Source organism: Xenopus laevis, chromosome 4S (assembly GCF_017654675.1).
Source record: "Xenopus laevis strain J_2021 chromosome 4S, Xenopus_laevis_v10.1, whole genome shotgun sequence".
Taxonomy (NCBI): Eukaryota; Metazoa; Chordata; class Amphibia; order Anura; family Pipidae; genus Xenopus; species Xenopus laevis.
In genome coordinates this window covers 106,871,328-106,894,897 of record NC_054378.1, presented here as the reverse complement: position 1 = coordinate 106,894,897, position 23,570 = coordinate 106,871,328, and the positions used below count along the sequence as shown (strand labels likewise).

Genomic DNA, 23,570 nt, shown 5'->3' with positions numbered 1-23,570 from the left:
CCAACCTCAGCAGACCAAATCTGTAAGAACCTTGCTTGTGCATTATTGTGCTGAATCAAAAAAAAAAAGCATGGAATTGTCAAGATTGCCACTCTACACTGTAGCCTTAAGGTTTGCTTTCAATGGAACCAATCCACACATCATAGAAAACAGTCCCAGACCACCCGTTATTCCTCCAAACTTTACCACTATCTTTATTCATTCAGAGGTAGTGCTCTCCTAGATTCTCACAATCTGTCAGGTGATGAAATGCCATTTATCATGTTCACTGTATATTTCTGCTGCTCTTGAATTCAATGGCAGACACATTTTAACCACCCAGCTAATGCTTGGCATTACATATAGTGATGTGAGGCTTCAAAATTTGCACCAAGCCTAATTAGCCTCTAAAAACCCCCCATTGTGAACAGTGTCATAACTAGCAGGGAGGCAACTGCACCCTGGTCTGTCCTGCCCCAGCAGATGTAGGTGGGTGCAAAGTTTACCCGGGACCCGGGAGGTACTTATTTCATTGTGACCATACACATATGGTTTGTGCAGTGTTACACCATAAACATCAGCATAGATATTTACCTGTAGTGATGAGCGAATCTGTCCCTTTCGCCGAAAAAATTCGCCACATTGCAAAAAAATTCATGAAACAGCAAAATTTTGCAAAACGCATTGATGTCAATGGCTGTTTTTTTACGTGCAACAATTTTTTCAAGCGCGACCATTTTTCTCGCTCCAAATGCATTAAAGGTGATGGGCGTTTTTTTTAATGTTGACTTTTTTTGCCCTAATGTATTAGTTAATAGGCGTTTTTTCTTATGGCAGTTCTTTTTTGTCCTAATGCATTAAAGTTAATGGGCATTTTTCCTTATGGTGACCTTTTTCACCAAATGCATTAATGTCAATGGGTGTTTTTTCTTATGGCAAATTTTTTTGTCCTAATTAGGTATGGACGAATTAGACCCGTTTTGTTTTGCCAAAAATTTGCTACTGGCGAAATGTCGCCGACGCCTATTAAAGTCTATGGGTGTAAAAATTTTGTCGCGCGGCGAATTTTTTTTTTCCCCCCTCGTACGATGCCATATAAGTCTATGGGCATCAATTCCGCGACAAAACAAGCCCGAAAACATTCGCCCATCCCTAGTCCTAATGCATTAAAGTCAATGGCCATTTTTTCTTATGGTGACTTTTTTGTCATAATGCATTAACTTAATTGGGCGTTTTTTTTATGGTGACTTTTTTCTCCAAATGCATTAAAGTCAATGGGCATTTTTTTCTTATGGCAAATGTTTTTGTCCTAATACATTAAAGTCAATGGGCATTTTTTCTTATGGTGACTTTTTTGTCTTAATGCATTAACTTTAATGGGCGTTTTTTTGCCAACTTTTTTCTCCAAATGCATAAAAGTCAATGGGCATTATTTTCATATGGCAATTTTTTGTCCTAATGCATTAAAGTCAATGAGCGTTTCTTCTTATGGTGACTTTTTCTCCAACTGCATTAAAGTCAATGGGTGTTTTTTTGCAGCAAATTTTTCCGTGGCAAATTTTCGTTGCAGTTTTGCAAAAACAGTTGCACCTGGCGAAATTTGGAATTTCGCCGCAAATCCATGGCTGGCGAATAAATTCGGTACCAAACAAACCTTGCAAACCTTGCACCTAGACTAGGTTATTACATATAATAGTGCAAGACTATGCATCACTGCTGGAGAGTGACCAAATTGCCCAATACTGCTCTACAGGATCCAACTGTCCATAAAGCCTCACTAATGCCTCTCTCTGAACCCTAAATGTGCTATATATATATATATATATATATATATATATATATATATATATATATATATATATATATATATATATTATATGGAATGGTGAGAGAGACGACAAAAGCTGAAGTCATTTCATGCATTCTACGTAACCAACAGTAATGTGATATGAAGTCTCCTACCTAGTGAAGTCTTGTTAAAGATATTAAGTGCAGCATTTCCCTGTAGGCATAGTTTCCACTTAATTAACTTATTATAATTTATACTATCTCCTTTGACTATTGTTTTTGCTCTGCGTAATTGCAATCTTCTGGTTTGCATTATTTCTTTTTTTTCCAACTCCCATGAGAACCCTCATTATATGATGCAATGATGCAAAAGAGGTGTAAACACACAGAGGTAGTGCCTCAATTGAGCAATAAATCATTTAGAGAAAGAAGTGCTAATGCCGCCAAAGCATGAAGGTACATTTGCAAGGTAAATATGCCTCATGCTGCAAATCAGTTCTCTGTTTTTTTTTTTTTGGGGGGGGGGGCTGTTATAATAATGATGGGCCTGAGTTGTCACAAATTGCTGAGCAGCTCGCCCTGTACGAAACCACATCCATATAGGATTTCGGTAACTACCCATGAACCTGCATAATAAGCAGCAGCAGGTCCATTTTGAATTTGAACTTCTGAAGCAATGTAAGTGCTTCAGAAATAGTAATACAGGTATGGGACCTGTTATCCTGGGACCTTGGGTTTTCTGGTTTGATTCGAATAAAATGGAGTCTATAGGAGACAAACTTTCTGTAATTCGGAACTTTATGGATAATGGGTTTCCAGATAACGGGTCCCATAACCTGTAATAATATCCAGTTGGGGGATGATCAAATAGTGGCCTATACAGCTCCATTTGGAGAGGAGCTCATCCAATGAGATTTTCAAGCAATGAATATTTGGCTACATTTAGATCAAATATTAGGTAAACCCCCCCAAGGGCCCTATACAGGGGCTTACGTGTATAATGGAAAACAGCATCACAAAAATAGAATATTTTATCTACATTTCCAGGCACTTTGCATAAATATCTGCTGCCCCTAATCCCCTAAAAGGAGTGGTGCTTTGAATAATTGCAATGGAGTAAATAGGCCTGGGTTGCAACTCTTCCCTTTAAATATTTAGATTACGATTAAGTACAAGAAAATACTTCAGCAGCACTCCGATTATGGTGAAAAAATTGGTACTTTATTCGTGCCTCAAGCTAAGCGACGTTTCGAGCTTCTCCAGCCCTTTATCAAGCTTCCTTTGATAAAGGGCTGGAAAAGCTCGAAACGTCGCTTAGCTTGAGGCACGAATAAAGTACCAATTTTTTCACCATAATCGGAGTGCTGCTGAAGTATTTTCTTGTACGTGAACCAGACCTGGGCAGACAGGGTCACAGACGGCACCCAACGCTGCAAATTGCGGTGAGAGTGTGTGTGTAGCACTACTTTGTGTTTTTTAGATTACGATTAAGATTCCATTTTGCCAAATCCTTTGGATTGGGCCATCCCTACAAAACTAACTAGTGTCTGCAATGGTAAATCATGCTTATTGCAGCTCACACTAATTTGTGGGTGTCTAATATTATGCTGGTATTCTGGGGAAAATGCTGCAACCCCCCCCCACCCCACACACACACACAGCAATTGCAGCTTGCCCAAAGGGTTGCCAACCAACTGCTATTTCATCAGCCCAGTTCATATTTCTGTAGCCAAGGCTGGACGGCAATACATCCCTACAAAGATGGCAACCCACATGAACTTAGTACTCGCTTTAACAAATAAGCCCTAATGATTATTTTTTTTATACACATTTATTGGTAAGAGGATATAATATCTTACCTGATTGTGTGAACGTATGGGTTATTGCCCCTTTAATTGTAGCCTGTATTGTATTTTTAGATCATTAGCTCAAAAAACAAACTAATGTACAATTGCATAAGGATTTTTAGCTGCCCAGAATAGTGATCATGACATAGCCTAATACTACATGTGGTTTGGTTTATTTCCCATGCGATGTTTTTCCAGTGCTTTCACAAATAATTAACCTTGCCCTGTTATTCCCACTTGCAAAGCGAATTTGTGGCAATGTGACTGAATCAGAGTGTCTCTTTGTTCCTTGATGACATCAGACAATTAAAATAGTTAAAAAGCACATTCAGGGAATGGAGACTTCTGTCATTACGTAACATTGCTGTTTGCGCCATAGCCAACAAAACATTCATTTAAAGGACATTATCACACTAACTACATTCATACTGGGTAATGTATCAAAAGGTACATTTATTTGGTTATGAGCTAGGAAGCAATCATCCAATTGTCTGCTTTGAGGTACTAGACCCAAGCAAACTTTTTACCTATTGTATGTATAGTTAAAAAACTTTGTTTGGAATTCGGCATCATTTCTGGAAATACGATGTTTTTTAAATAAATGCATCTTGTTTGTAGGGCTTTTTGGCCCATGTCATGGATACAACAGGAACAAAATAAAGAGTGTAAATTAGCCAATGAGGGTGACCAAAAGGTAGTATGTGTGATAAAGTTGCTCACAGAATAGAAAGGAAACATTGGGAACAAGGAATAAAGAAAGGAGGGAAACCACTGGAACAAGACAAGGAAGTTTTCAAGCTAAAAGAAGTGGAATGGAGTGGGTCAAAGAGGGAAGGGAAAAGTGGGACAGAATAAGTACAGATATATGGAGAAATGTAGCAGATCAGAGGCAAGAGTGGGACAGTAAGGAGGTGTATTTTGGATTTATACAGGGGGATTTAAGATTTATACAGGGGGATTTAAGATTTACGATCAGAGTAGACTAGTAGTGGTGGAGAAAGACAATGAAGTGAGCAGTTTAGTTGTATGGGGTGAATCAGAGGAGAATAGTTCAATTTTACAGGGGGAATGGAGTTGGATAGAAATCTGTCAGAACTGTCTAGAGAATGGAGTGATCAGAAAGGAAAGATTGAGGCAGGAAGGAAAGAGTGGGGCAGGAAGGACAGGTATATATGATGAATAGAGAGAATTAGGAGGAGGAGGAGGAGAAGTAGGGGTGCAGAAAAAAGGCTAATGCAGTAAAACTAAATGGAGGGACTGGAACAAGAAGGAGGTGAGTAATAGAAACTGTACAGGTTAAATAGGGTAGAACAGAGGAGGTGGTGCTGGAGGTAGCAGGTGGTTACTGCAAATAGTTTATAGAGGAAAGGAACATCAGCCCATAGTTTGGCAAGGAAAGGGTGATTACTACTAATAATGGTAATGAGTGAGTTGGCCTGTGGGTTCCCCTGCTGGTCTTGCTAGTTAAGGTCAAGAAATTGAGTACCAGGTTCAGGTGCAGACAGTTGGTGGTTCAAAATTCATGCCGGCCTCTCTTATATGGTGATGTAAAAGTGCTGATCCCTCCAATTAGTGGGTCATTAAAGGGGAGTCAGGTTGTATGTAGAAGCTGTAGAAGAGAGAGCTTTGGGCTGGGTTGGGTGCAGGTTGTAAGTAGAGGGTCATGGTCAAATTTGGGTTGCGTCTAATATGGATTTTACATCTGTAGCATTGGTTTACCCAACGACGGACCTCAGTGGGGCCCTATACCCAAACATAAACAAATACAAGAAGGCAGGAGTTCTATGCAATAAGTGTAACGTGGAATACACCTTTACTGTACCTGTATATGCATCAACAGCATGCTAAACAACAAACTAGTCTGCCGTATCTTCTTCTCTAGCACCACAGGCCACCATAGAAAAATACAAAAGTCAAAAGCTAGCAATGCCCTTACCATTATGCACCCCTCCCTTACTGCAATGAGGTAAACAGAGTGATTAGGAGAAGCTAAGCAGGGGGCGCAATCAGTGGAAAGAGGACAGATGGGTGTGCAGTGAGTGTGAGGCTGTGAGCTATGTCGCAAGTCACACCTCTCGGCCATCTGTGCCGGGCAGTGAGGGAACATAACCAAAAAAAAAAAAAAGCTGGCTGCATCCACTTTATAGCGTGAGAGGGTAAGCTGGACATCTGGATCCAGTCCCAATCATGTGGCAGCACAACCTGCATCCCAAAGGTACAGAATATGGGGCTACAGCAATGAGGCACCCAGGCCCTGAGTGGATAGAAGACCCCACAGACAAGGATGGAGTGAGGATTGAAAAAAGGAAATAATAGAAGAGCATTTTATGGAGCAGAAAATCAGATGTTTATGGGACCATCCAACAAATGAGCCAAATATGTGACCGTCTAATGAGGGGGAGAGAAGGGGGACAAACATCAGCAACAGCTCTTGTACCTCTGCTTATTAATGGTCTTGTTACAGGTCTGTGCAACTGGGATGCAGGGGGAGAGACAGTCTTATGTTTTGCATAGAACATCTGAAATAACCCCCCTACATGCACATACACGAATGCTCAGATATTAACTCTATCAATTCAGAATTTTCAACCACATCAGGGCCAATCTTACAGCAGGGCAGGGAGTGGGACAAGGCCTCAAATTTAGGTCCCGTGGTCAGAAAAATATCTTCAAATAACACTTTATTCTATAACATTGTTTGTCATTCATATTCATGTGAAATCTGCAGCCTTCTTGCAACTGTGTGACTGGTTCAGTAACAGCTTGATGGCCACAGGTTGGCCAAGGCCTTCCATGTTTACTTTTACTCCTATCTCTCTGCTCTAGACACTCATTCATCTCTCCCTCCCATCTCTCCGGCACACCTAAGCCATGCATGTCAAATTCAGCCAGTGAGGGGCTTGCGCTACTCAGTGCCCTTCACCTCCTGTTTGTTATTATGTCTGACATTGGGCAACTAAAAATGAGATGAAAATTACCTCATTCACTTTCATTAGGGTTGGCAGGAGCAAGGGAGAGGGAGAAATAGAGAGGGGGGAGAAGATCTGACTGAGGGAGAGACAGCAAAAGAAAGATTAAGGATGGTGGGCACAGCAGGTGAGGGAGTGAAAAAGGCAAAGGGGTCTAATGGGCATGCAGGGCACAGGATAGCAGGAAGGGAAAGGAGAAGCAGATAAGACACAGAGATGGCAGAATATTAAGAAATTAACAGAACTGTAAAGAAAGAGAGCACACGATATAGGATAGATACATAGATGGAGCCGTGATAATACATACAGCAGGGCCAATAAGAATATTGATAGTTTTGGGCACCTTCCCATAGAACCCCTATTCCATATATATGTTACAGGTGTAGGTTTCCTTGGTTACTGTCAGTTGGTATAGAAGACCTGGGCAAGGGGTCTAACTTTCAGCAACTCCCAGTAGGCACTTATATTACTAGACTCTGTACCTTCAGGACGGCCCTCTACTGGTATAGGCACACAGCATTCACTCTTTCTCAATAACCTTGGGCGCCAATGGTTCTTAAAAACAGTGGAACAATTTATTGAACGTATTCAACCCTCTCAGAGTGCCAGTCATTTCAATTTGCAAGGAGTGTGCTCAGTTGGTACAGCCAAAATGTACATCAAGTGGCAGGTCAATTTCATACAGAATACTCACAACTCTTGCTCTATTCCTTCACCAACTTTCTCAAGAGTAGTATAGCCTGCCTCTTGGTCACCAACTTCCCATAACAAGTAAAAGCCCTCAGACGTGCTTACTCCAGGATCAGCAGAATCTGCAGAGGTGCTGCAGGGTATTAACCCTCAATAATCTCCTCGTAGGAGCCTTAGCTGCTCAATAACTTTCCTGATCTTCTCTGTCACTCTTAGAGCCAACAATAACAATATTCTGACCTGACGCTTTCTTCTCCTATACTGAGGTCTATCTCCACCTCAGGCCCTAAAAGCAACAACATTCCGCTTCCTCCAGCTAGTGGGTGCACCAGAAAGAGGCAAAACACATCTGGGCATCCCTTTTTATAACCTCTGGGGAACTATTCCCCCTTCCATCTACAGTATATAGAAGGACCCAGCCTAGCTGGCTAACACAATCCCTGGGGAATTAAGGACCTAAAAGTTAGCAAAACTTTTACCTTGCTACATATATTTGTGTAATCATTTCACCAAATCCACTATTTGGGGATTCGGCAGACTCCCTAATATTTCATGAACCCTTCGGCTGAATGTCTAACCAAATCGGAACCCTAATTTGCATATGCAAAGTATCGCAAGGGATTTTTAAAAATGTGGAATTTCCTTATTCATGTAAAATAAAGTCACATGATTTTAAGGATCCATTTTGTCCAGGCACTGCTGGAAAAGGCTAGATTTGGCCGAATCAGAATTCTGCTTGAAAAGACTGGATTCTATGCATTCCTACTTTTATATTTCTCTAAGGATTGACCAGACTGTGATGCTCCATCTGTTACAAAACTACAACTCCAAGCATCACACCAATGGCTGGAATGCTAGCGAGATCTAGTGAATGGCATCATGATAGGCCTCCACCCCAGCACGTTGCACAAGGTCACAGTCCCCTACCCCATGCCAAAGCCTTTTCCCTGCATTGCCAAGATTAAGTAATACACCAGAACAGTTATGGCACATACCTTGATGTTATCCTGCCAGCGGTGAGCCTTCTGGAACTTCTCTGCAGCTTCAGCCAGTCTCTGTGGGACAAGGAAAGGAATAATATGATTAGCTACAACAGGGTTAACATTCCATTAAGCATTTGCTGAAAGCAATAGCATGATATTACAGTACATCCTATATTAATAAATAAATGATGACAAAGATATTGGTATAGGCATCTCCCACTGCTGGCTCGTGATCAGCTCCAGTGCCTGTCTCTCTGAGGGATGCTGGGAGTTAAAAAGTCACAGGCCGTCGATCTCACAGTCTTACAGTAGTGCTGACAAACCAATTCTGCCCAAGTTAAGTACTCACGATCCACAAACGTTCTGTTAAACCAGCCTCTTAGTCTAACCTCCCAGTGGTAATGTAAGTTCAGATAACTGATTAATTAAATGCTCCCTGGAAAATGTCTGACAGCTTTCCCTGCTGGTCGATTGCAAAAGCCTCAACTTAGGCACCTTTGTCCCCTCCTAACAGTGTTACAGACGGAACCCTGAGCAACACCACGCTTAATACATAACTCAGATTAATACAACGTTTAATACGCCCTGGGATTAATACTATTTCACACATAGCTATAGAAATCTATATATATATATCACAGCACTGAAAATCCATTAGTTAGCCATCTACTGCAAGAGATCTCCCATAAATTAACCTAGAGCGCCAATGGACCTTACTGTTTTATATAGAGATATTGCTACAGATGGGAGATATGCAGCTCTACATATAACACCCCCAATAATGCATAATTAAAGGGGATCTTAACCCCAAAATGAATCGATGTCGACTCACTCAGGGTGCTTCGCTGAGTATTTTACAGTTTTCATTCATTTTCTTTTTATAGCAGTTTCTGAGATACAAGCAGTTTTAGACCAGGATTTTGGTTACACCGCTCTCTGAAAGAGATTTGGCAACCCTAGTTAACAGGAAGTTCATAGAAAGTGTGGGAAAGTTATGGTTGCTGATACTGACCTTCTAAGAGAGTTGCTGAACTGAACGTCTGGAGTCAATAGTCTAAATCTGATCATCTCAGAAACCAATAAAAATAGAAGATCATTGTAAATTGCAAAAGGGCTTAGACTTTAATAACTTTACATTATTTTTTGGAGTTCAGGTCCCCATTAAAGGGAAACCAGCTCTTTTATTGCTTCACTGTATAGTGTTATAATACTGCCACTCTCATCATCCCCCTATTAAGAGACGCCATGTGGGTCACGGCGCCGACGCTGTGATGCCAGTGTGCAGTGTGTGACACCATCATGCCGCGTTGATGTGAACATTCGAAATAAAGAGACACTTAAAACCTGAGTTCAATGCCCAAGAATAGGTCTTTCTATGTAAAGTGCTCTTAAATAGCCTTTCCTGCTAGATTTTTTGGTTCTTGACTTCCTGCTTTGATCCTGATGACGATTCCTGCTGCCTGCCCTGACTTTTCTGCCTGAATACGACTACGAGTCTTGTTTAACTGTAAACTGGACTTGCATAGAAGCTTCCTCCTTGGTCCAAACTTCACCGATCAACATCGCCTTGACATCCTCTAACTGGGGGCAACAGAATCCTTTAGGGTAGCGAATATCTGAATGAATTCAAGCAGCAACTGCCCAACTAGGCATAACATGGTGCTACTGCTTCAACCCAAGGGTACAAGGCATAAAGCAAGCCAGGCAATGCAAACATTAAATTAAACTAGGGCAGTCCGAAGGGTGGGGGTGGTGGTACCACAAGTGAAACTGCATAGGGCTGCTGTAGATGTGAGGCAGTATGGCAGCTGTAGGAAGTGAAAAAGAGGCCATTAGATGTCACTCTTTTACTTGAGTGTAGTAAAAAAAGAGTACAGTACAGTAACTGGTATGGCAGCTCACGCTCATATTAACAAACACAAATACTCTATGGAAAAACGTCCAGACGGGTATGCACTTATATGTTGCATGCGAGTTATGGCACCAGTGCACACACGTCCAAGAACGTGTCCCCTGCTCTTTACCCACTGTCATTAAAATGCGCGCGCAGAAGACAGCATAGGTTATCAAAATACAGTTATATAAATTAATGAAAGTAAACCCTGCTTATAAACAGGGAATATTATCCCTTTAATCAGCTAGAGTGCTTGATCCAGGGAGCCGAGTGTCATATATTGTTGTATATCATGTATTGTTGCCTCTTTCATAATACAAATAAAAGCAGTACAAGACACCAAGACAAGCAGTGGGTGCTGAATAACGTAGAGCATTTCAATAAGTCGAGAGAAAGCCACAAAAGCTGTGATTTCTCCCTTATATACAATTAGATGCACGTCAACAATACTGTTAGCCCCAGCAAAATCTGACTGTACTTCTAAGAAAAACAGATTAATAAAATATCACTTCCACGGTGCTACATTTCTTATCCACAGAAAAATGGCAAATCACTGGAGCCAAAGCACAGATGAAGAGCGCACAGAATGGGGAAGGTGTGGCACACCAGATGATGCTGAACTACAACTCCCAGGACCCACCTTGACAGCCTCTGGTTGCTGGGATCACAATAAAAGAGAATGAGGTTGATGTTGTACAGAAAAAACAGGTCTACAAAGACCAGATGACTCATTAAGGACAGTGCTCCTTTGTGCCTGACAACTCTGTCCTCTCCGGTAGCCATGATTAAGTAGGCAGCAGCAAACAAATCAAGTTGGGTAGATGATTCTGCTACATAAAAACACCTTTCCTACCTATATCTGAAGTGTGCTGGCTTTTGTGCAGAGAGGAGCGTCTAGGGACCCAATTGCAGTGGTACTTTATTTTTAAATATACCCATAAAACCCATGGATTAGTACACTAGAAACACATTAAAGGAGCATTAAACGGATCATTTAAGGATACATGTGTCTAAGAGATGCTCCGTTCAAAGTTACAGCTCAGGAAAGTCAACAGGTAAATAAATTCTCTCATTTTCACAACAGTTTGGCCACAGGAGGGCACTGTTTCATTAGAGTCCATGAATAGTATTTCATACACTCTGACCTGTTCCCACGCAAGTGAACAGATAGAATAACCTATGTATTGCTAGTTTCATGCTTTACCAGAATATACTGGTAAGAGATATATCACAATATTTTGGCGTTGGGCACCAATGTATATAATTACTGTAAGTGACATGTCGTAGGTGGTTATTTATCAAAATCTGTTTCTTTCTGAATCTTTAAGTAAAAAAGTCGAATCCACAATTTGACCAAATTAATCATTGAAAAAAACTCGATAAAATTGTTTCCCTAAAAAAAAAAAAAAAAAAACTAGAAAAATGCAAGTTGTTACGGAAAAAAACCCCGCTAATTTTTCAGATTTTATTCCCAAAACTGTTAAATGTTTTGTAAAATCTATCATCCCCCCCCCCCCCGATTTTTTTCGGATTTTTGGCCAAAACTCAGCGCAGACCATGTTATCTTCAAATTTGAAATGGGACCTTTGCCATTGACTTCTACAGGCTCCCGACAGCTTGGAGATGGAGTATTTTCGGATTTGGACTTTTAGCAGCCTCAGGGTATAATGAATCATGAAAAAAAATCTAGTTTTTTTTGTACTAAAATTTTGGATTTTATAATTAAATAAACTAGAATTTTTCACGTTTTGGGCATTAAGACTTTAATAAATAACCCCCTATCAGTAGATGTGTATACAAACCAGGGGGGAAAGGTTATATAAATGCAGGCAAACACTGCATCCCATGCCCACAAATCCTTCAACAACTTCAATTCCTATGTCGTGTTTTTTTTCTGTCCGCATGCATATTGAGTAATTGCAAAATGATGTAGTAAATCTTGGAAACATTTCTTTTATTGTAACTGTGTGATCATTTTTACTGGAGATGATTGGCTGTTATTGACATCCAGTACTGTTGCCATAAAACCCATTTACTAATGGCAAGTCTACAGTATCAGGCCTTACTGAGCTTGTAGCAACATGGGAATAGGGGGATATCTCTTTCCTGCAAGTAGATATGGTGTGCAACCTCTGGCTTCTTGCTACAGTATGTCAGTTTCTTACCCCAGCACTAGCAGAATATGCAGGGGGTCACTGTGCAGTGCAGTGAATATACACAGACTGAGATTAGAACTCTCCAAAGAATGTTCATGTGCTATATTCTCAGCTATGACAAAATCAACTAGAAGCATAAAGCATGAGTAGCCCCTCTGTGGTGTCAAGGTCCTGGAGTTTATTTGACAACATGAGTCCTGCATTGCAGCAATAACTGAGAGCTCAATTCTTTGCTTTCTATACAAACCTTTATCTGCTATGCCATGGGAAACAGCTACCTAGGGGCCCACTCTGGCAGGCAGGCATATTCCCAGGAAGGGTTATGTTTAGGCTTAAAGGGATACTGTCATGTGAAATGCATCAGTTAATAGTGCTGCTCCAGCAGAATTCTGCACTGAAATCCGTTTCTCAAAAGAGCAAACAGATTATTTTATATTTAATTTTGAAATCTGACATGGGGCTAGAAATATTGTCAGTTTCCCAGCTGCCCCAGTCATGTGGTTTGTGCTCTGATAAACTTTAGTCACTCTTTACTGCTGTACTGCCAGTTGGAGTGATATCACCCCTCCGTTTCCCCCCCCAGCAGCCTAACAACAGAACAATGGGAAGGTAACCAGATAGCAGCTCCCTAACACAAGATAACAGCTGCCTGGTAGATCGAAGAACAACACTCAATAGTAAAATCCAGGTCCCACTGTGACGCATTCAGTTACATTGAGTAGGAGAAACAACAGCCTGCCAGAAAGCAGTTCCATCCTAAAGTGCAGGCTCTTTCTGAAAGCACATGACCAGGCAAAATGACCTGAGATGGTGCCTACACACCAATATTACAACTAAAAAATATACTTGCCGGTTCAGGAATTCAATTTTATATGGTAGAGTGAATTGCAGTTTAGAAATAAAAACATCATAAAAATCATGACAGAATCCCTTTAAGTTTTCGGACAATGTCCCTTTAAGATAACAAAGGCACCAGGCAGTGCTTCCAAGCTGGAGAGGCAATGTGGCTATAATTCATATTGTGGATCGTTATCTTATTACTGTTCCTAACATAATATGAGTTCAGGTTTCGTGAACTCACAGCACACCGTATTTCTTGAAGGTAAAATTAAGTCAATATCCCAGACGTATATTACTATTTACAGCGGTGCAGTAACACAACCTTCAAAAATTACACCGGCTTAGACACAGCAGCAATTTAATAATCAAAATGAGTTGGCACTCGGACAAGTGAAATTCCATATAGATCAGGACCCAGCATGCTTCGCTGGCTAAGCTTTCTGGGAGGTATCACTCATACTAGCTAGAGGGCCACAGGCTTCTCCTGTTAGAAAGCAACGTGGTTTAAGGGACCAATTCCAGATTCAATGTCATGCTGAAGTTGTAGCATTACAGAGTTAGATTTGCACAACTCCAAATCAATACAGCTTTGTACACAAATTATCATTGTTGCCCATTATTTGTTTTTCCAAGCACAAATACCACCTATTAGTGGTTACTACACAATGGCCTCACTCACATGCAGCTATTTCTCTGAATATGTATAGCACTAATAGGTGCATGTAGCTCAATAATGCTATATACACAAGTACGGCACACTCACACACAGATAAGGCTGCTCAGTGTGTGCAGCACATGGGATTATTGTGCAGTAAAAGCTTTGCTGTACCTGAAAGGCGGATATTCTGTGGGCGTAATAAGTGGCGGCGCTCAGTAGAATCTGGCAGTGAGTGATGGGAACACAGTTTTTAACCCCTGTACTGCCAGGGCAGCCTGTTCACAGGTATTTTTTAAACAATCCCTGATGCCTACATGGATCTGTAGGCAAGCTGAAGCTTTTATGCACTTGTTTTGCATGCATTGCTATGTATATGTGAGTTCAGCCTCATACATGTATATCTATCTATCTATCTATCTATCGACCTACCTACCTACCTACCTACCATCTATATTTATTCATTCATTTATTTTAATTGGAGTTGCAAGTCAGTCAGTGTCCCCAGCCGAATGCCCATCGGCCACCCAGTTTCTAAGCTGTATTATAATGCCCTGGCAGCGTTGTATCACTGTGTATTGATACAAATCCAAAAATACTCTATAAAACATACTGTACATCCTGCAGCACTGGGCCAGTCTAGGCTAATGGGAAATGCCCTTTGTGATTATATAAGCTAAAAGCATCTTCCAAGGCACTGTTTCACAACTGTGGGCCACAGATGTTTTTGAAATACAATTCCCAGCATCCTTCAACTTATAATCAAGCATTAAGGCATGCTGGTAGTTGTAGTTCTTCAACACTAAGGTTATAAAAAGAGGGTTCTAAGGCTAACAGACCCACATTACTGCAATATGCAAAGGACAAGCATACACACAGGTCTGCAATGTATGAGACCCACACAATTTGCTCTGCAGCATTGCAGGCGGAGAGCATTCTGCAGTATTCAGGGCACATACACATGCTCTGAAGCATTAGCTCACATCTCTGGCACTCTGCTGCTGAATTTAGAAAAGATCAGTAAGGGGGTTAGCAGACTTAACACAGTGAGGTATATACTCATGCTGCTCTGCACGGAACATCGCAGATAATATTCTTAATCCAAATAAAAAAAAACACAAAATCATACAAACAGCCCAAGGGAGAAACCATCAACTGAGCCGCATTTCTCCAACTACACAGAGCCTGACCTTTTCCTGCCCAATCTACTACATTCCGTCGTCCCGGCTGATGGAAAAAATTAATACAATAGAATTTTTTTTTAAAGCGAAAAAGGTCAGGGTGTGTAACAGAAACAAAAATCGAATTTCAGGTTGTAGCAAGCAAGCTTTTCAGAAGCATAATTCTTCTCGCAACACTTGCCCAACACCCACCCCTGTCTGCAACCCAGCCGAGGCCCCCCCTTCATTGCCATTCTGCTAGTTTTCCAATAAAAGGGTGTCCCAGATAGGGTTGCCACCTTTTCTGGAAAAAAATACCGGCCTTCCTATATATTTATCTTTTTTCCCTATTAATAACATTGGGATCAACCATAATTTTTACCGGCCAGGCCGGTAAAATATTGGCCAGATGGCAACCCTAGTCCCAGGTTGTAAATGGGAAGTGGTTCCAGAGAGGTATGGAGCATAATGATGTTTGTGTTTTCCTAACACCTATTACTTATGTTTAAATAATCATACTGATAATGCTCCATAGATGTTAGAATTAAAAGACAGGCCAATCCTTAATGGTAACAGAGTAAATATCATCTGTAAATCCCCATTGTTCATAATTAAATCTGCAACTATCTAGTTGTTGCTGAACTACAACTTTTAGTAAGTCCTGCTACATTCGGGTGTATGTCAGTGATGTTGAGAGCTGTATTGTACAACTACTGCATGTTTGCAGGGAGCCCTAGTCATCTAGAGTAAGGGCAAAATACAAACAGAGGACCCCTATCTTTGGTTGTAGCAAGGCCTTGGGAAAATAAGACTTTGTTGGCTCGCCGGATTTATATAATTTTGGGAAAATACTGTAATTTACACACAGCTATTATTGAGGGCCACACTGAGAAGTAAGACTACTGCAGGGCTGTTCCTTGGAATCTATGAAAGCATGTCAGTTTCAGCACCATGGACAGCTCCTCCCTAAGGCATTTCTTTCTGCTGGTGCTGAAAGGAAACCCCTATCCCAGGAAGGCTGCTCTACTTCTGCTGCAGCAGCACAGCTCCCAGAATCCTTCACTCTGTCAAAAAGGAGGAGGGGAGTAAGCCTGGCATCTCTCCGTAGGATGCTAAAAGTTGTACTACTACTTGCCTGCAAGTTGGACATCTCAAACCTGATAAACAACAAAATATGGCCTTGAATTTTATCTACATAAACCTCCATGGGCCCAGGGAAAATGGGCTTTCCTGTCCTATACTAAAACTAGAACTCACAAGCAGATCCATAGATTTGCATTCATTAAAGCCCTCTGTATTCCTGCAGTGCCTGTGTGTCTTAGGTGGATAAATATAATAGTTTATTATATAAATTATAATATTATATAATTAGGGATGTTTTTCTATCATTGTTTATACCAATAAACAACTCAGAGACCCTCTGGTATTTCACTCCTACGATTAACATGCAGGTCCATTTTAGTCTGTGCAATGGAATTGCATGTCATGTATTCACTTTCTCACAGTCCTTGTCTTCCCAGTGAAGATGCCTGAACAGTTACGAGCAAAGCTTCACCCCCCCCCCCCCCCCGTGGGACTGTAGAACTGGTGTCCTGTGTCCTGTGCAGGATCCACAGGGAGCTACACTCCTAAAATATCCTATACAAGAGTCTCCTTGACTAGATTAACATTAGGAGTCTAATCAGCAATCAGACATCTCATAATTTTCTGATTAGATTTGATTATACTCCAAGCTTTGCCAGAGCAAGAGGAAAAACTCAGGAACCAGAAAAACAAACAAGGAAATCTGCTCCCTAAACACATTGAAAAGCAGAGCCTAATTGGCGGAGATGGGGGTGAAGCCAACTGAATTTAGAAGAGCAAGAAAGAGTAGGACAATGGCAGGAAGAAGAGAAGAAAGAACAGAAGAGGGATATGAGGACTGGGAGAGAAACATCAGTGTAAAATAGTACATGCTTTCTGTATACCCCAAGAATGCCCAGCACAGAGCCTTACAGCTCCTAAATCTATTAATATGGCAGGTTTGCATAGGGCTGGGGCCCTAGAGCTCCAAAATCTATCACTACTTCAGCTTTGCATATCTTTGGATAAGACTGCAAGGCTGTATACAGAATTTGTCAGAATATGACATATGCACAAGTAGATATCATTGCCCATTGGCACATGACTCAGGTGGTAAAATCCAGTCATTTATATTCAATGTTATATGAAACATGTAGGGGCAGATTTATTAAGGGTTGAATTGAAAATTCTAAACAATTTTAAAAACTGTCATATTCGACTAGCGAATGATCCAAATTCTAATTAGATTTTTGAGATTTATCATACTCTGGCCATTTAAGAATTCGAATTCGACTATTCGCCACCTAAAACGTACAGAATTCATGTATAAGTCAATGGGAGAGGCCCAGTGACGAATTTGGAGAGTTTGTAGCCTTCCTGACATTCGAGTTTTTTTTCGGAGAAAAAACTCAAATCGAGTTTGGTCGAATTCAAGTCGGTAAAATTCGTCCGAGTTTGAGATATTTGATTTTTTTTTATAAATAACCCCCACTCGAATTTCGAGTGTATTCAAATTTAATAGAGTTTAAAAAAACTGCTGTGGTGTAGAAAATGAATCCACACCAACAGAGATGCAATGTGTTTATATCTATATCAACATATTATCTACCATTATAAGACTATTAATGTTGCACAGAGAACAGATGCATAGCACCCCAGGCTTATTTCTGACTGTAGAGAATATTTAGGTGGATCTGTTTACAATGATATCACCTTCAATGACTAAATTCATCCCATGTATCATGCAGGGCTCAAACTAGAGGTAGGCGAAAGAGGCAGGTGCCCTCTCCTGATGTCATTGGGGATCATTTATACACACTGTGCAAAATTGCTTCTGGGCAGTAACCCATGGAAACCATCAGATGATTGCTTTTAGTATTCAACCTAAAGCTAATCACTGATTGGTTGCTATTGGTTACTGCCAAGCTGCAAATTTGCCCATTGTTTATAAATGACCCCCAGTGTGCGAAGGAAAGGGGAGGGGGCGAGGTGGCCGGCTGGGTTGCCTAGGGTGCCCGACCCGATTTCATGCACCACTGTTCTTATCTTCTTCTTATTTTTACCCCAAACCACTGCATTTTTACAGGTATGAGAACTATAGCAGCGTGTGGTGTTCTAACTCTACTCCGGGAGCATGCACTCACTGTGCTCTACAGTCATGTATGATCTGAACAATGCTCATATGCAAATTTGATGCATGCCCAAACAACAAAAGAGACCAGATTTTGGCTTAGGGGGTTGCTGGGAGTTGTAGCTGAGGCAAAGCTTAAGGAGACAGATGGCTGTGTTATGGCACATAAGCAAGGTATTGAATTCTCAAGCACAATAAATCTGCTGTGGCATTCCCACTGACATAAAAGAACACTAGGCAAAGATGCCAACACATGGCACAGGTTTTTTTTTTTGAAGCTCGCGTGTGCTTCGTTCATCCAGTGCCAGTGTCACACACAATGTGCTCACACAAGTGCAAGGGGTGCAATGGAATTTAGCCTTATAAAAGACTAAGTCCCCCATAAAAACTCCGGATTATCCGGACCAAAAGGCGCGCAGATGAAACAGGGTCTTCAGCCCCACCTTCACCGAGGCTAAGGTGGAGCCCTTTATCCACGACCCCCCCGGGCAAAAGGCACAGGCAGGGGGCAAGGGTCTTCAGATGCCCTTTGCCGCAAAGCTAGTGGGACCCCTTTCTCCGATCCCCGAAGGGAAAGGAACGATTGACCTCTGAAGAGGTCCTTGTGCGCCCATCATAGGCCAATGTTCAGGGGGAGAAGGAACCAGATGGCCACACATCTCCCCCTAGACGAGTACAAACCCAGAGGTATTGCACCCATCCAAAAAAGTGCTAAAAGTGCTAAGTGCTTTAAAAAATAAATAGGGGTGGGAAAATTAATAAGTTTTAGGCAGTGTGCTGCTCCAGCCTATCGGCCGGAATTTAAAAATTGTCTCAGCTCCCAGCCAAAAGGAACGGGGCTAAAGAGCATCGAGCAAACAATAAAGTGCAAGAGTGCGCATAGTGCCAGTGCCGCAGTGTGCTTCTCCACCGTGATTTTCTGGCACCCCAGGTTTCCAAGGCCTGGGGCGCATAGCTCAAGCTCCAAATTACAAGCCAGCCTTTGGCCAAAGGATCAAGGGTTTCTCTGCTTCACCAATGAGCGGCAACTCTATGGACATCCCTTTGCTAGGATGCCTCCCCCCATGGTTAGGCAAGATGCCACACTTGATCTTAGCCAAAAGGCCGAGAAGCGATGCACAGGTACTACAGCACAGTCCGTGGTGTACATACATTTCACACAGTCCTGTGGAAAGCATTGATATCTCGTTATGATTCCGGGTGTGTAATTAGCTGAGGGTGACCTCTAACAAAAACACTTCGAAGTTAGCGAAAAATCTCCCCTAATGTTATGCAAATTGTCAGAGAGGCAATCAGACTTTGCAGCCCGTTAAGGCTGGCTACTGCTGCTCTGTAGCAATTTGCATGCAATTACCCAGAGTGCCCTGAAAGCTCCTTCCCTGGACTCCATGGAGGGGACTCTGTAATCTCACACATTGCATAACAACCTTGTCTTTAGGTTTGGGCAAAAGTGATGTGAGTGTTGGGGTCTTTCCGTCATGGCATTTATGGGGTGTCATATTCATATTGCAGCCAGTAGCTCAAGTGCCAACCATACGGTCCCCAAACCATAAATACAAATAAATAATCCTGCAGTTACTGTATCATCACATTGTTTATCCTCATGCCCCCATAAAGTCCACATACTAAGCACATAAACAGTGTACACTCCCCACACACCTTGGCAAAGACCTTCTTTGACTTACTATAACACTACTCCCAAATGAATCTGTCGGTTCAGACTTTAGGATAAGGATTCATGTAGCGATTATAGTTATAGCTTTAACCAGCATCTTAATACTTATTGTTTTCTCATAAAATATAGTATTGTTGATGCAGAACTCTTCTATAAAGAAATATAATATAAACAAAGTAATATTAGAAGCTACATGTGCCTTGAAGTTGAGTCATACAAAAAATGGTATCTATCTATCTATCTATCTATCTATCTATCTATCTATCATCTATCTACTGTATCTATCTATCTATCTATCTATCTATCTATCTATCTATCTATCATCTATCTATCATCTATCTATCTATCTATCTATCATATCTATTTACATACATACACACACATATTTACATGCACCGATGCATGCAGTCAGTTGCATGTAAAATCCCTTTCATTAAAAATACTTTTAAAAAAAATACTTTAACTTAACTTTTAGTATGTTATAGAATGACCAATTATAAGCAACTTTTCATTTGGTCTTCATTATTTATATTTTATAGTCTTTTAATTATTTGCCTGTTTCTTCTGACTCTTTCCATCTTTCAAATAGGGGTCTGACCCCTTCCAAAAACAAATGCTCTGTAAGGCTACAAATGTATTGGTATTGCTACTTTATTGCTCATCTTTCTATTCAGGTCCTCTCCTATTCGTAGCCCGGGCTCTTATTCAAATCAATGTATGGTTGCTAGGGTAATTTGGACCCTAAAACTGCTGAATAAAAAGCTACATAACTCAAAACCTACAAATAATACAACATGAAAAGCAATTGCCAATTGTCTAAGAATACCACTCTCTCACCATACTAAAAGTTAACTCAAAGGTGAACAACCCCTTTAAAATGTGCTCCTTGAACTTCCGCATAGCTACTCTTGGTGCTGCTCAGTTCTTTATTCCGTTCTGTTCGAGCGCTTTTCCCTGAAACAGGGGATCCCTGGAGCTACAGCCACCTCCTGATCAGGTGCTTGCTCCAGGGTTACCTTTGTGCCCAACATCAATAGGCACAGTGGACGCAAACACCACTCACACGCAGATAACCGGAAATGATGCTAGCCGGATTTCCAACATTATGGGGCAAATTCATCAAGGGTCGAATTTCGAGGGGTTAAATCCCTCGAAATTCGACTGGGGAATAGAATCGAATAGAATCGAATAGACAATTCGGGCGAATTTACGCGCTGGCGAATAGTCGAATTGGCAAATATTCGCCAGGCGAATAGGCGCTCGATCGAATATTCGCTCGAAGGATTTTCATTCGATCGAATGTCTTTTTATTCGATCAAAAACTTGGAAAACAAGCCTATGGGACTTTCCCATAGGCTTTTAAAGCAATTCGGTAGGTTTTAGGTGGCGAAGTAGGCAGTCGAAGTATTTTTAAAAGAGACAGTACTTCGACTATCGAATGGGCGAATAGTCGCAGCGTTTTTGCGCTCGATCCAGTACTTCGACTATCGAATGGCGAATAGTCGCAGCGTTTTTGCGCTCGATCTATTCGAATCATTCTACTCAGGCGAATTTACGCCAATTCGATAGTCGAGGAGCACAAAAATTCGAAGTTTTTTTACTTCGAATCCTTCACTCGAAGTTAGTGAATCGGCCCCTATATGTGTGCAGTTGTGTGGTCATTTTGGTGAATTCTACACAATGGTGCCAAGCAAAAGCCTACGGTTTTTGTTTGACATGTCATGTTTGATTACGTTTTTTTTTATCTTCCTTCAGCACTTCCATATTGCATTCCTCTCTAGATTAGGCAAAGCATTGGTTATGTTAATATAAGTCACAAGTTTAGAGTCAGGAGGAGCAGGGTTACAGAGCATGAATGATGGCACCTACTGTACATGCCCACTGTCTAGGACAGCAGCACCAAGGAGGAAACTATAAGGAGAATGTTGTCACTGTATTGGATAGTTGTTTCTGTAAGATATCTCAGGCAGTAGACAGCAAAGAATACAAACATTTTGGTGGAAGGTAAGATAAAAGTATCTATATACCTACGTTATGTATTTATTCTATTCATTTTTATTATTTTCCTAAAGTTTCTATCTACCATCAGTATGTATCTATGGTGTCTATCTACAGCAAGGATTCTTATCCTCTTATCTAAAAATAAGTCCTCAGGCTGCTTGGGATGGCTCTCCATGGACCCCTGTAAATTTTTTTTACCTAAAATACAAATTTGTAATTAAATAAGGTGCTGAATTAGTTCTTTTGGGTCAGACTGCTAATTATCTGGCCTAATTGGGTCCCTTGAGAAAAACGTTTAAAACGAATCAATAACCTGTAGATCTATGTCTGACACTACGAATAATAAATACCCACCATACATGGGGGTACATTTACTAAAAAGTGAAGTGGCTAACGTTATCGATTGCCAATTGCCAATTTACTAACAGGCGCAGGCACCAATTCGCTAGCAAAACAGACCGGCGCTAGCGCTAATTCGCACTCTATCAGCAGGTGACTTTTTGCTCTGGCGAACGGTCGTTACTCCGCAAATTCACTAAAATGCTGATTTTACTGAACGTTACATCTTTCGCCAGAGTTGCCTTCACCACCTCAGAGCAGGAGAAGTGCTATAAAGTAGTTAGATCTTTCTCAATCTTCTGTCACTTACATCATATCCTGTGAGCCGAAAATGCATCAAAGTCCAAAAAACGCTGGTGAATTTTACTTTTTTCAGCCTGCAAAACTCCTAACTGGTTTTCCCCATACATATAGAACATGAATTTTACAGTGGGCTCATGTGTAGGGCATTCGAATAACTCTATTGTCTTTATTAAGGTTTCCTGGACATGTGTTTTAAAAAGTGTAATTTGTAAGTATATGCACCAACATTTAACATAAAGACGTCCATAAAACTTTAAATCCCTATCAAAGTTTCGCTAGGCAGAAATGAACGCTAGCGTATCTTCAACTATCAAATGCTCGCATTACCGAAGTAACGCTAGCGAAAAGTCACCAGTGTTCGGCGCCCGTGACGCATTTTTGTGAATTAGCGTAGTCTGAGTGAATTTCGCCTGCCGAAGTGTTGTGCTGGATGCGAAGTGGACGCTGGCGAATTTTCGCCGATTAGTAAATCTGCCCCTTAGTGGCTACTGATTTGTTATCCAAAACTGAGCACCCCACCAAAAAGCAAAAAGTATGTGGAAATAATATAAACTTCAATGCCACTTTCTTACAAGAGCCAACAACTAAACATGTTTCCACAGAACTGCAGGGGACCTTTTTACCCAGTGGATCACCGTACCAGAGGCCACCCCTTTAAGGTGGCCATACACGGGCAGATTAAGCTGCCGATATCGGTAGTTTGGACCAATTTGACAGTTTATCTGCCCGTGTATGGGGGCTTCCGACGGGTCTTCCCGATCGATATCTGGCCACAATATCGATCGGGAAGGTTTGATTTTTAACCGACCGACCCGTCGGAGCCCCTTGGGGTATCCTAATTCGATCGTTCGATCGTTCGCCATTAGGCCGAACGTTCGAATTACCCCCTATATAGCCATGCCGTTAGTGGCATATCGGGGAAAGATCCGCTCGTTTGGCGATGTCGCCAAGCGAGCGGATCTTTGAGTCTATGGCCAGCTTTAGACTAGAAGAAAAGAACTTTCATTTGAAGCAACGTAGGGGGTTCTTCACAGTCAGGACAGTGAGGTTGTGGAATGCACTGCCGGGTGATGTTGTGATGCTGATTCAGTTAATGCC

The 23,570-nt window shown here is 41.3% G+C and overlaps 1 protein-coding gene across 2 annotated transcripts in view; it reads right to left on the bottom strand.

Moving 5' to 3' along the window:
* cacna2d2.S (calcium voltage-gated channel auxiliary subunit alpha2delta 2 S homeolog) overlaps nt 1-23,570 on the bottom strand; it is a 188,472-nt gene that overhangs the window by 50,274 nt on the left and 114,628 nt on the right. For both annotated transcript variants that reach the window (XM_041561692.1, XM_018261321.2), the window contains exon 4: nt 8,269-8,328. In XM_041561692.1, coding sequence (XP_041417626.1) covers nt 8,269-8,328 — 60 coding nt within the window. The remainder of the gene's footprint in view (nt 1-8,268; nt 8,329-23,570) is intronic.